The sequence below is a fragment of the Miniopterus natalensis genome, chromosome 19 (genome assembly GCF_054644295.1).
Source record: "Miniopterus natalensis isolate mMinNat1 chromosome 19, mMinNat1.hap1, whole genome shotgun sequence".
NCBI classification, from domain to species: domain Eukaryota; kingdom Metazoa; phylum Chordata; class Mammalia; order Chiroptera; family Miniopteridae; genus Miniopterus; species Miniopterus natalensis.
The window spans coordinates 13,447,795-13,461,349 of record NC_142099.1 but is presented as its reverse complement, the minus strand read 5'-3'; the positions used below and the strand labels follow the sequence as shown (position 1 = coordinate 13,461,349).

Here is a 13,555-nt window from a genome sequence, read left to right as displayed (position 1 = left end):
GTGGGCGAGCGAGCCCGAGCGCCTTCACTCCGCGTAGACGGCGTCGTCGTCGCTGTCGCTGAAGGCGGAGGAGGAGAGCTCCTCTCGGGGCGTGCAGACCGGGCACCGCCGCCGCATGTCCTCCCAGCACGGCCTGCAGTACACGGCTTCGCAGTCCGGAGTCGGGCACACGTAGGACTCGGACGTCTCCGGTGACTGGCACACCACACAGCGCCGGCGCAGCCAGGGGCGCAAGGAGGGGCAGCGGCGGTGCAGGATGCCCGCCAGGTGGTGGATCTGTTGGGGGGCGAGGGGGCATTACAGCTAGTTGGGGAGCGAGGTTGGGGAAAGGGGCGCGAGGGGAACTGGACAGCGCTTCTCGTCTGAAGTCTCAAGGCGTGACAATGCCCACCTGCTGGAGGAAGTTTGATGGGGCAAAGAAGACCCCCGGAGGGTAAGGGTGCTATGGAAGTGGGTCCTAGAGAGCTTGCCTCCCGCACTCCACGATCGCCAGTGGGAGCGTGCAGCCTGGACTCTTCCAGCTGGTAACAGCAACGACCATCATTTGCACTTTCCCATAGATCATCTTATCTGGTTCTCGGGGTGGGGCTGAGAAGTGCGTGGGACAGATAAGAATATCTCTATTGTGTTCCCCACTTTACAGATGAGAAAGATGAATCTCACGAAGGTTAAGTGACTTTCCCAAAGGCACACAGACAGTAAGCAATCAAACCTGGCTGGACCCAGGCACCCTGATTCCAAATCACAAGCCTGGTGCATTATGCTCAATTGCCAGGGATTCTTCTCCACAGGCCACCTCATCAGGTCACTCTTTGCTCAGAACACTCCAGGAGCCCCACTGCCTGCCAGACAAAGGCAGAACTCCTGGGCTTGGCTTTCATAGCCTTCCACAGTCTGGTCCCTTCTAGCCTCTGCTCCAGCTTACCCCTTCCCGAACTTTCCATCTTCTGCGCCAGTGTCTCCTTAGACTAGCCCTGGCACTTGGCATACCCTTCGTTTGGATTCTTAGTCTTTGCACATTCTGTTCCCTCAGCTTGGAATGAATGCCCTTCACATTTCTATCTGCCCATCAAAATCCAGTTTACTTCAGGACCGGGTCATGGAATCACAGTATGTTCATTTTTTTATCAGCTATCTATTCAGTCCCTATTGTGTTTCACGGGGCATAGGGAATCCGGGCAGTGGAGGGAAAAGTTAAGCAGACATTCTCACTTTTATGCGCTTGGTTAGGGATGATCAAATGAGAACGGGTGCCACTCATTGCTTTTTGTTTTGTTTTGTTTTTGTTTTGTTTTGTTGGGCCCTGTACTAAGAAACTGTAAGTAAATTAACTCAATTCAAACGATAACCATATAAGGCAGATATTGTTATTATCATCATCAGCTCTTTTTCCGGTGAGAAAACGGATGGTTGGATAGGTGGTCACTTGCCTAGGGTCAGACAATGACAACTAACATGTATATAGAACTTTCTATGTGCTTGCTCCATGACAGTGAAACTCAGTTAATCCTTACAACAATCAAATGGAGTAGTTAACTCCATTTTACAGAAGGAAAAAACCAAGGTATGGCATTTAAATCAGTGCTCAAGATCACACAGTTGTCACAGTAATAAGGGAAGGGTTTAAACCCAAGCCCCCTGGCACCAGAACCCTACGCTTGGACATCACTCTATCACTAGTCTCTAGTGAGCAGGCCTTACAGAGCTAACCTCCCCACTCTTCAGAGGGCAAAGCAGGTCCAGTGAGCACTGTAGCCAAAGCCATGCAGCTTAATGAGGGAGTGTGAACTAGAACCTGGTTCTTCCAACTCCATGCCCTTTCCATATGCTACGTGCCCCTTCATGAGGCCTCCCTGGCCCCCAGCCCACCTGCCTCTCCTCTCCTATGAATTGCACTGAGCTTCCAGTCTGCAGTCCTCTCAGTAGAACCTGTGGCTTTGCCTTGGGTCCCTCGTTTCTGATGAACTCCTCTTGCTTTTCTTTGACCAGACTGTATCAAATCTGATCCCCCTTTTCTGCCTGTTTCCTGGTGGTCCACTAAGTATCTCAGGTTGGGCTGACTTCTGGGGTACAGAGATGGATATAGCCCTGACCTCTAGGAGCTGGATGACCAGGACCCTTGGCATGAATCATGTCAGAACTCACTGAGCTTCAATAGGCCTGGGGCCTTGGGGGTTGAGGGGGGGTGGACTGAGGGAGATCCCTTCCTCCACAGGTCTCAGACCCAGCCAGGAGCCACAGGAGCGCAGGCCTGGACTTACCTGAGCCTTCTTCTGCTCTTGTGCCTGCCTTATGATGGCCGCCCTCCTCAGCTGGGTGAAGGCTGCTCTTTTCCTCAGGAGCTCATTGTAGAAGAACAGGACCCGCTTCTTCTCTCGCTGGGGCCAGGGAGAGGAGGGTCAGTGGTAGTGACGGTGCTGGGGTGGGAAGCATCCTGTGGGGAGCTGCATGCGGCTGGTAGCTGGTGTGTGTATGAGCACTGTCAGCAGGGGTGGAGAGGTCAGGGGAGGGTGTACCTTGGGAAAGTAGAAGGCTGCGATGACCCTCCGGAGCCGGTAGCCGAAAGCCTGGAGCAGACAGAGACACACTAGCAGGCCAGTGGGTATTCCAGCCTTCACATAGTCTCCGGCGTTCAGGCACAGGGGCTGAGGCAGACAGGCTGGGGGTTGGGGGAGGCCTGTCAAAGGTCTGGCCAGGATCAGCTGAGGGACAGCGCAGCCCTAGTTGAATTCCCCATCCACTGAGGGTGCAGGTTAGGCCTCTGATACCGTTTTACTCCTGCTTCCCCCTCCCCCTGAAGAGCTGTGCCATGAAAATTGTAGCTGCTAGGTCCATTTGGCTATTTGCTCAACAGATATAGACAATTCCAGTTGTAGCAGGAAGGTCTGTTGGACAGAGCTGCTCCAGAGGACTGGCACCTTCTGGCCCTAAGGCCCGAGCCTTCAGACTCCTCTCACCCAAGTCTGTCATCCTCCAACTCTTCAAGTTGGACCTGATATTTCCTGCTCTGATTCCCCAACCCAAGCAGGCTGACCCTTATCTCACCACACCAGAGGCCCAGTCCCCCAACTCTTGGCCTTGGAAAGACCCTTGCCCCTCAGCCCTCAACTCCTCTCATCCGAAACCTCAGCATCACTCACGCAAGTTGTTTGCTTCCACCACTGCCTCCGAGGAGGTGTTCAGGAGCCCAATGGTTTTCCGAAGAAGCCGGGCAAGCATGGAGTCTCCCCCAACTTTCACCTCCAATTTATGACTGCCTGAGGCAAAGATTGGGGCATGGGATGGGGGGTGGAGGTAGGGGGTATGTTAGGAATGAATTGGAGTTAAGGGGATGGGGAGAGGTTCAGGCATAGAAATAGTTCTCAACTGCACATTCCATCCCTTCACTGAATGCTGACCCCTTCTTATTGTAGATGTAAAGGGGTTGGAAACTGAAGGCCCCGGTAACAGCTGTCAGGTTGCAGGGCTCAGATTTGACCTTGATGAGGGCAGAGAGGGACTGAGACCCAGAATGAGGTGACAAAATTGGAAGAATTGGAGTGAGGTGGGAGTTCTCCAGGGGGGTGTCTCCTGGGGGTGTGGGCTCACTGTGGAAGGAGTACTGCAGGAAGGAATGGTGGCGGATGGTGTCAAAGATGGAGTAGAGAGCCCAGTCCAGTCCACACAGCACCAGCAGCAGCAGCATCACAGGCAGTGTCTCTGACACTTCTTTTATCTGCCCAAGAACAGGAGGGGTAGAGCGGGGCAGGGCCGCCTGCCCTGGCAAGGAGCCCTCTCTGATGCCTTCGCCCTCCACGCTCAGATCTGTGCCGGTAGTTGCCTCCCCTGCCATCCTCACCACATTTTTCATTTCTGAGGCCTGGATAGTGAGGCTATAGGGGAAGATGACAGTTTTCGCCTCGGCTTTGCGCAGCGGCAGCAGAGTCCGTTTGCCCTGGAAAAAATGTCCCCACAGTGAGGAGCACCAAGGGCCCTCTGCCCTCCTGGAGCTTGAGGCCACACAGGGCACATAGCAGCGGGCCCTGGGGCAGGGCCGGGCCCACTCACCAGCTTCTTCCTGCGTTCATCAATCTGACGGAAGTAGGTGCTGATGTAGATGTTGTCAAAGCGAATGTCCCCATTGTAGCTGTCCATGTAGGAGAACGACCTGCGGAGGGTGTCCCCATCTCTTTCCAGTTCTCTGCCCTCCCCCCCACCCCTGGTCTTCCTTAAGGCACCGTCATTCAGCCAACCGGCCCGCACACACTCAGCATCACCTGCACCCTAGAAGCTCTGCCCTGCCCTCCGTCAGCCCAGCGCAAGACATCCACACAACTGATGAGACCTAACAGAGGTGAGGCGGAGCCCACGAGGTCCCTGCATGGGACGTAGGGGAAGGTTTTCCAGGCGTGGATCTTGCAAGATGAATATCAAGTGGAGGAAACAGCAGAAGCAAAGGCACAGAGATGGGGGGAACCCTTCAAGGTTTCAGGAATCGCCTGATCCATTACGGTTCCCACATTCACCACTTGAGTCCTTACCCATCATCTCCTGGAGGTCCCTTCAAGCAACACTCACCCCAACCACCATTTTCCTTCCCCTGACACACCCTCGAACTCAGCAGTGTTTTCTGTGTGTGTGCGCGCATGTGCATGTGCAACCCTTCTGTGTCTCTCCCAAGGTCCCACATAATGCTTGTTTCCTAAGGAAAAGAATGTTAATTGTTGAAAATGTGTTTGAAACTATAAAATTACATTAAATAGTCTCTGTAAACTGTGAAACATAACTTCCAATGATATTGCTTCTGGGACCTTGTAATAATCCATACATTTTTTTTTCCCTCTAAAGTAGAAATAAGTATTCATGCAAAGAAAGATTGTGAGCGCCCCCTTGTGGAGAGACCTGTCGCTACTGTGCAAAGGCCTCCGGAGCCTGGGCTCCGCCCTCTCACCACTGCTGCCCCTTCAGTGAGTGACCTCACCCAGGTTAAAAGCCTGGAAATGTCTTTGGACTCTGCCTCCCTCCTTCCCTCAACAAGCTAGTTCTGAGACTTGCTACACCTTTCCCTTCCCCTGGCCTTCTCAGGCCAACTTCCTGCCATGCCCCACTCCAACCAGGCTCCCTAACCTCTGACCCACCTTGGACTCCTGCCTTCAGTTCTCCCCAGTCCATCCTGCAACTGCCCCCAGGGCTTTCCAGACTGTTCTGGCCATGCCCACTTCAACCTAGTCCTCTGACCTCCACATCCCACAGATGCCAGGATCGTTGCCCAAGAGAACACTCTTTCTCTCCTAGACCATGGCTCCCCATCTGCAGCCTTTTGAAGCCCATTTATGGCTCTTGCAGGGGCACCTCCCACACCTGTCCCACAGCCTTTGAATCATCTCTGTGTCTCGGGTGCCTCTCTTGTCTGCCCTTGACCATGAGCTCCTTGAGGGCGGGAATATGGCTCATTCATCTTTGTTCTCTCACAGACACACACGTAACCACTCACTGGCAGTCGCTCTAGGCCCTACAAACAGGGGCAGACAAAGCCAGAGCCCCTGTGGCTGTCCCTGCCAGCTTCTGCCCAGCCTCTGCCCACCTCAGGCATTTGGGGGTGGAGACAGGAAACAGAGAGGGTCCAGAGGTCAGTAGGGGACGGAGAGCAAGTCCCAGGGCAGCCCAGCTGGACGCCAGGCTGGGTGGGGTTGAGGACTTTGGTCCAAATGGAGGGAAAGTAGCTGCCAACGCAGCAGGCAGGAGAAAATGAAAGCAGAATTGGGCGATAAAAATGGCACAAAGTCAGAGCCAAGGGGAATATGAAGGGCAAGGAAAACATCAAAAGTCAAAGCGAAAATAAAAAGTCAGCACTGGGATAAAGGCTGGAAGGAGCTAGATAAATGAAGACGGTCACCCTTTTAAGGTGGCGGGAACACGGGTACTGTTTCTTCTGACAAAATGCCCACATTTCCTTAGACTTTGTGTAAACAACGAACCCAGCTGTATAAAAGGCAAAGTTAAAGGCACAAGAACATTCTGGCTCTGACGATCCGTCCTTACAGCCGCCCTCAGGGCAGGGCCCCTGTTTAGAGCTGAGGAGGGGCCTCCTGGAGCAGAGGTTCAGGACTCACGCGTGGAGGACAATCAGGAAGGTGCAGGACAGCAGCGCGTTCAGCAGCCCCAAGACCCACTCCAGCTGGGCCTCCTGGCGGCGCACGTAATCCCGCATCTCGGCGCTCACGTGTTCCCAGCTGGTGTTGAGGCCCAGCAGCGCAGTCTGCTTCTCTTCCTGAGGGCCGGCAGAGGTGCTGCAGCCTCACAGGTCCAGGCCCAGCCTCTCCGGGGCATCTTTCCCCGGCACCCCACCCATGTCCTGTCCCCTGGCTTGTCGCTAGACCTGTGGGAGCTGCCGCTTCCTTCTGCTCCCCTGCATCTGTGCAAGCTGACAGCGTCTCACACCCGGCTGACCGGTCCGCCCTAAAGCAGGGCCATGCATACCGCAGGCTCAGCGCCACTCCTCCTGCTGTCCCCCAACCCCAACACCAGTGCTAATCCCCATCTTGCCCCCTTCCCTCACATCTGGCTGCGTCTTTCCTGTGCCCCCTCACTTGCCCTTCCTCAGGCCCTGTTCCCTGTGCCCTCCTCCCACCCCACCCCCCTACCCCTTCCAACATGCCCCTGCCTCCTACCCTGTAGTTAATATTGGCTCTAAAGTCATCGTCCAGGCCATGAATAGACTTGTTGACAGAGTCGTAGGTCTGCCCAAAGTTGCCTTCCACTGGGATGCGATTGCGGCACCAAACTTCCATCACTGGCGGGCAGCGAGGCCAGATCAGGGACTTGGGCATCCAGGTCCTCCCTGTGCCCAGCCTCCGGGCTGCCCTTCCCGGGATCCTCTGGACCCTGCTTTCTGCTTCCCCGCCCAAGACTGTCTACCACCCTGAGTATTCCCTCTGCTCCCCTTGACTTCTTTTTCCTGGGAACAAGGCCTGATTTCCCCCCATTTTCACCTGTGCATGGCCATACCAAATTTTAACAGAGAGTGCGATGTTCATAGAGCAACTCCTCCGTGTGCCAGCTGTTACCTGCCTCACACGGGTTATCGCCTTAAACCCTCAAACTCCCTGGGTGGGATAAGCACTATTATTTTGCCCATCTTTCAGATGACAAGACAGCTCAGAGCATGGCTGGGTGACAAAGCCAGTCAGTGGAAAGGCTGGTTCTGTGGGGACTGTCCTCAGAGCCTAAAGCCTCCCTGCCTGATCGCTTCCCTCCCCACACCTATCCCATGCACCCCAAGGACTCAGCTCCTTAGCCCCGGGGCTTCCCACACTCCTGCCACTGTGCTGACCCTTGGCAATGCTACAGAAGAACTTGAACTTCATGGGCAGGCAGAGCAGGTGGTTGAGGAACGGGATCCAGATACGTTGCATGCACTGTTGGTGCTTTTTGTCAAACCAGCTGTGGCAGCTGCTTATGGCCTTGTTCACCACGCCTGCGGGGAGGGGCGAGGGCTGTCTGAGGTCCCCACACCATGCCCTGGAGCCCTGGCCCCACGGCCTGCCCCACCCGGCCCCACCCGGGGACACCCCTCACTGGAGCAACGAAGCTTCGTCCTCAGCTCGTACAACTTCTGTGTGGAGAGGCGGCGGGATCCGAAGGCCTTAGCTGGGCTGAGCCTCCCCGGCTGTTGGGATTCCTGTTCCAAGCCCTCGGCATCCTTGGATGTGTAGCCAGCCTCACTGTTCACCTGGGCATCCAGGTCCTTCTCGAAGGAGTTGGAGATATTTTTAGTGTCGGCTTTCAGTGTCTTTTGGCTGCTCTGGGGGTAAAGGGTCAGGAATAAGGATTTAGAGCTTCTGCTTCCCAACAGCTTCTCCTCCCTGCCGTTAGTCAAGAGCCCTGCCAAGAGCTTTGGGCTCTTACCTCGGGCCTATAGGTAAGCTTCTCACCTTGAATTCTCCACTGTTACAGTTCCTGGGAGCCCTCTCCTCTCCCCAGTCGCCTCTGCTCTGCTCACCTCTTAGGCTTGTGGCCCTTCCTCAGGCCTCCCATCCCAGATCCTTGCTAGTCAGGAAAGGGCTCCCCAGGTCCTTAGACTTCACCCCACATCACCTTTCTCTCAGACCACTATGCCATCTCAATGTCCCCAACTCCCAAGACCCTCAACCCCCATCTCCTCAGCTCAACTCTCCAACCCTCCAAAATCCCAGTCTCCAACACCCAATTCTTTAATCCCCTGGTCTTCAAAGCCTCAGAATCCTCAAGGTCAAAGCCCCCAATTTCCTAACAGTCTAGTTCAGCTGCCCAAAGAACCTCCTCCCACTTAGGTGTTTGGAAATGTGTGTGGGGCAAGGCATGTCCCAATGACTGGGGGTGGGGGCTCTCCTGGCATTTAGTGCCCAGGCCCGAGGCACATCCTGCAATGTTTGGGGACAGTCCTGAAAAAATGCCAGCAGTGCCCCCATTGGGAAAGTATAAATCCAGGATCACAGCTCCCAACTCAATTCATCTAGGCCCCCTGGGAAAAGGGGCCCCTAGGCCTTGCTCGTGTAGGGCCCTGACCAGCAGATCCTTGAACAATGCATGCAGTGGGGCTACGGAGACGCGCCAGGCTGAACGAGTGTTGTTGATCTGCAGGTCCACGGTGCAGCCCAGCGATGCTACCACCTCGTTGAGGTTGCGTCGAATGTTGGTCATCGGTCCTGGGGGGAAGATGCCCTGATGAGTCATCTCCCTCTACTGCTAAGTGACTTTCTTAAGCCCACCCCTAGCTCCCATTCTGCATGCAGTGTCCACCATCCAGAACTGTATACGATGGAGCCCAGAAGCCTGTGAGAGGTCATCTCACTCAACCCCTGGTTTTTTCACCTGTGCAAACTAAGGAGGCTCAGAGATAGGGAGGAACTCTCTCAGGGACACACAGCAAGTTGAAGCAGCTGAGATTAGATTCCTACCCTTTCTCCTTCACCAGGCCTGGCTCCCATTGGGTGTCCCACCCAAGGTCATTGCTTCAGTAGCACTAACTGGTACCCAGGGGTACACTCACCCTCATAGATGGCGGCCAAGGCGTATCCCAACACAAAGAGTCTGCCCTCTTTGCCCAGCATTTTGGGTACTAGCAGGAGGCTTGCACAACGGATATGAGGGGAGATCCCCCAGCCCATGGCCCCAGAGCCTGTTGGGAGAGCCCAGGAGGTGGTATGGCAGAGTGAGGAAGCTGGTTTGTCTACCAGGTTTACCAGAGCACCCCCACCCCCTTCCTTCTAGAACCACCACCATACTGCTCTTGTCCCCATTTACACTGACTGTGATAGGTCTTTTAGGCCACTCATTAATTCACTTATTCAACAGCCATTTACAGAGTTCAACTGTGTGCCAGTCTCTAGAAGGGCTTGGAGAGATGGCTGGAAATGGAAAAGCCATGGTTGGTGATTGACCGTGTGTGTGTACACATGAGTGTATGTTTGTGTTAGGGAAGGGGGCCAACAGTTCCCATTTCCAGGTTGAATTCACACTTACCTAGGTGCTGAGGGAGCAGAGAGAACAAGAGAAAAGTTCTGGAAACAGGCACTGGTGCGCAGAGCAGTCAGAAGAGAGGTCAGAGCCACCTTAATATTCACCATGCTCTGACACCTACAGCACCATAATCTCTGTCCCTAATTCAGCCCTCAAGCATGTACCTCCTGGTATGTTTTAGCAGTTTCACATGTGTCTCCCCGTGGTCTATGAGAGGAGACAGTGAGTTCCTTGAAGCTCATAATCCAGGGAGAGAGACAGACGAGTAAACAAATGACTACAGCACGAAGTGCTTAGTGCACAGGGAGGTGCTTATGAAGAGCTGTGGGAGCAAAGGAGGGAGTGGGCATTTCTGCAGGGAGGGGTGGGGCTGAGAAGGCTGGACAAAGGAGGTGATGTGTCAGCTGGGCCTGGAAGTTGAGTAACTGTTGTTAGAAGGCGCAGACAGCATTCCAGGCCGAAGGAATAGCATAAGCTGGTCAGGGAACCTAGAAGATTCCTGTGTTGATAGAGTGTTCACCCAAAGGTCTCCAAAGCAAATCCCAAGTCTTTATGCTTCATTCCATCTCCACTTCTCTCATAGAGTCCCCATCATATCTCACTGGGTCTAACTGGCCTCCTACTTCCTCTCTTGCTAATCTACACTTTGATTTCACAAGGCAGCCAGAATGATCTTGTAAAAACATAAATCAGATCATGTCCCCTTTCTGCTTCAAACCATCCAATGACTTTCTACCACACTTGGGATCAAATCCAAACTCCTTCAACGTGGTCTACAGACTCTTGTGATCTGACCCCTGCCTCCCTCCTGAAGTGACCTCATGCTACTCAGCCCTTCACCCACCATGTCCACCCACACGGACCTTGCTGCTGTTTCTAGAACATGCCAAGCTCATTCCTCCCCTCAGCCCTTTGCCCTGGCTGTTCCCCCTGCCAGGAGCACTCCTCCCCCTATTCTTCACCTGCCTGGCTCCACCTAGTCATACAGGTTTGCTGCAAGCCCTGTCGGGTGCCACCCAACAGTTTTTTCTGCCTTCTTTCTTGCTAATATAACTTGAGTTTTATTCAAGAGCAATGGCCTGCCCTTGCCCCAACCCTTGGGAGTAAATCTGGACTTGTCTAATCCAATCGTGGTAAAACAGGACATTGATAGGGGCTTTTTCTATGGCTTTGGCTCTTTGACCAAAGACTCAAGCTGAGAATGATAGTTGACAGAGTTGCCCTACATTCTAAAGAGAGCCCCATGGAGCTGTAAACCCCCTCTTTTGACTCCCAAATAACAAAGTTAGTCTCTCACCCCACCACCCTAACCAGTCTATATAAAGACAAAACCAGAAATCTGAATTTTTTGGAAGTGGAGAGAAGTGGTTGGAGTAGGCAGACATTGGAGGCAAGTCTGCTAAGAGAATGGACATTCACTTCCCCATGTTGAGTGAGAGACTCCAAGAGAGCCCTGTAGTGACTGGTGCTTCAAGAAGGGGAACCTGGTCATCTCTCCTGGGCTAGACTCCTGCTGAACTACAGGACCTGGGCTACCACCAGAGTCCAGAGCCCAGGGAGAGTCATGGAGTGAGAGTGGTACATACTCTCATCATGGCAGGAGAGAGCAGCTGCACGGTGCCCCCCTTTCCCAGTTTGGTAGGGCTAGGAGTGTGCATTTCCTCTGGGACAAGTGGCCATTCTGGAGGGGAGCAGGTCTCAAGTCATCTGTGAGGTTCCCCATCCAAAAGGGTGCCTGCCTGTGGGAGGGATCCAGAAAGTAGACGCTGTGGGCTGTCTGCAGAAGCTGTGGGGAGCTTCTTCTGAGGTCAGCCAAAAAGAACTGCCCTCAGCAGAAACCTGGGCTCTGCAGGGTCCACCCAGAGCCTACAAAGAGACCATACGCGGGCCCCTGAGACAGCCAGGGTGTGAGTGCCTGTGTCACACAGAGGAATTACATCAGTATTGGTGACTTCAGACTTTTGTCCCTTTTCCTCTAATTCTTCTAATCCCCTTTCTGACATCAGAAGAACCAGAGGGGAAGAAAGTGGAGAAAAAAGTAAAGGACTGGCCTTGCCCCCTTCTCCATTACAGGACCCCCACCAGGGGTCAGACCTGAGCTGAGGCGGTGGTGGTGGGGCAGCCTGAGTAGGAACTGAGATTGAAATTTTGATATAGACGGAATTGGATCTTTTAAACCTAATAATAGTCCTAATTACTGAAGCAGGACTAGGTCTTCTAAATGAAAGTAACCAGAAAGCTCAGGGTCCACGTGAAAGATCAGCAGTGACAGAACAAGTCTGAATATGGTGGTGAGAGAAAAGGCAGTTTCCTGTTGGTCTCCCACAGAGGTGAGTTCCTTCAGCTCTGGTGGGGACCAGCCCCCCGTTCCTTGCCCGGGACAGGTTTAGGAAAGGGCATGTGCTGCAGCACTGAGCAAGCGCGTGAGGGGAAGCCGGCTGGCGGATTGCAGGAAAGTTTTCATTGTTCTTAAAAGAGACAACAGATGGAATGCTCTGGTCTTTTGACATTGTCATATGAATATGTGATGTCCGGAGTTGCTGCTGTCACTTCATGACCTGAGGAGGAGTGGTTGACAGGCCAAAGATGGAAGAGACAAAAGGTGAGAGGAAGCGGGGTCCTTGGTGGGTTTACTGAGCTGTTCAATTATCCAAACTCCAAATCGCACTCTAGCTTGAAACTTACTATATGAGACGATAAACTTTTTCTGTGGTTAAACCCCTTTTAGGTGGGCTTTCTGTTCTTACAGACCAACACCTCCTGGTATTCAAATGTCACCTTCTCTGAGAAGCCTTCCCTGACTACTCAAGCTAGGGTGGCTCCCCAGCCCCTTTCCGTCGTATTCCCCTGGTTAACTTTTTTTCATACCGCTTGTAACTATCAGAAATGCTCTTGCTTATTTCTTGTTCATTTAACGTCTAACTCTCGCCACTAGAATGTAAACTCCAAAGGAGCTGAGTGCTTGTCAGTCTTGGTCATTGCTGAATTCTCAGCAGGCGCGCAGTTAGTGCCGCATGAGTGAATTGAATTTATCAAGAGGATGCGGGAAACAAGGGCAGAGAGGGAGAAGAGAAGGGGATTAGGGTGGGCTGTGGGGTTTGGACTGCATCATGTGGGTAATAGGGAGTCATCTGATTGGAGAGACCCTAAAGGGGAAGGACTGTGTCTTCTTCCACAGACTGGGGCCTCTTCCCTCTGGATCTCCCCTCAGAGCCCAAAGACAAGGCTGAGGCCACATTGGGGTACAGAAGAAACAAACTCAGACTCCTTCCCGGGGACCCAAGACTAGGCCCTGTTCCACAGGCCCCTTGGATGTCCGTCCTCAGCCCAGCACTAACCCACCAAGCCGTATAATATCATCATCTTCTGATCTTCATAGATGTTCATGGGGTTCACCAGGAGCTGAAAGAGACCTAAGGGGACAGGGTCAAGCCAAAGATCAAAAGATGGGTCCCACCCCTAACCTCTGTTCCACACTCACCTATGGCCAGGAGTCCCCCAGTGCCTGCCCCCAGCAGGACAGCAGTGAGGGGAAACTCTCCTGGCTGGCGCCATAGGAATCGCCACACGAATCGATGACAGCACTTGGGCAGTCCCCAGCTCAGGAGCCTCAGCACCGCTGAGGGGTCAAAGAGTTTAGCTCATCAGAGCCACGACCTTGTCTTCTGGCCAAGATTGTGGTTCATTAGGGTTAGGGGTTTGCAGGGGGGTAGAGGCTGGGGGAGCCCAGGTGAGGGTGGCAGAAACTTGAGGGATCTGAAGGAAGTGGGACAGACATGAGGGAAAGAAGAAGGGCTCCTCTAAAGGAGGGCACTGATGAGAGGGGCGGGGACCCCAAAGCACGGGGAGGGGTCTTGGAGGAGAGAGGGGGGCGAGAGGATTGGGGCTGGAGGAGCTAGGAAGGGCGGTGCCCTGAAGATGGGTGACGGACTCACTGGTGTGGGGCTGTCTGTTCCTTTGTCTTTTTGCTCTGTGCTGGTGATCGCTGGTGTCCATGGTCTGCTCTGAGGGGCCCACTCTCCCCTCAGAAGTCTCCTCAAGGATGTTCTGGGACGCGAGGCTCTGCTTCCGCCTC

At 53.7% G+C, this 13,555-nt stretch overlaps 1 protein-coding gene across 2 annotated transcripts; it reads right to left on the bottom strand.

Annotated features, from left to right (window-relative positions):
* Positions 1–24: 24 nt before the first annotated feature.
* Positions 25–13,476, bottom strand: DCST1 (DC-STAMP domain containing 1). 2 transcript variants are annotated; one of them, XM_087827654.1, is made up of 16 exons: positions 13,416–13,476; positions 12,962–13,099; positions 12,819–12,893; positions 9,011–9,139; positions 8,527–8,666; positions 7,558–7,783; positions 7,313–7,456; positions 6,651–6,772; positions 6,093–6,250; positions 4,048–4,147; positions 3,839–3,934; positions 3,589–3,715; positions 3,141–3,257; positions 2,517–2,659; positions 2,262–2,378; positions 25–276 (listed from the first exon to the last, which is right to left on the bottom strand). In XM_087827654.1, exons 1-16 carry the CDS (start codon positions 13,474–13,476, stop codon positions 25–27), a joined length of 2,145 nt encoding a protein of 714 aa, XP_087683780.1. The 2 variants fall into 2 exon arrangements, with proteins under 2 accessions (XP_087683780.1, XP_087683781.1); XM_087827655.1 differs by lacking the exon at positions 12,819–12,893.
* Positions 13,477–13,555: the final 79 nt, after the last annotated feature.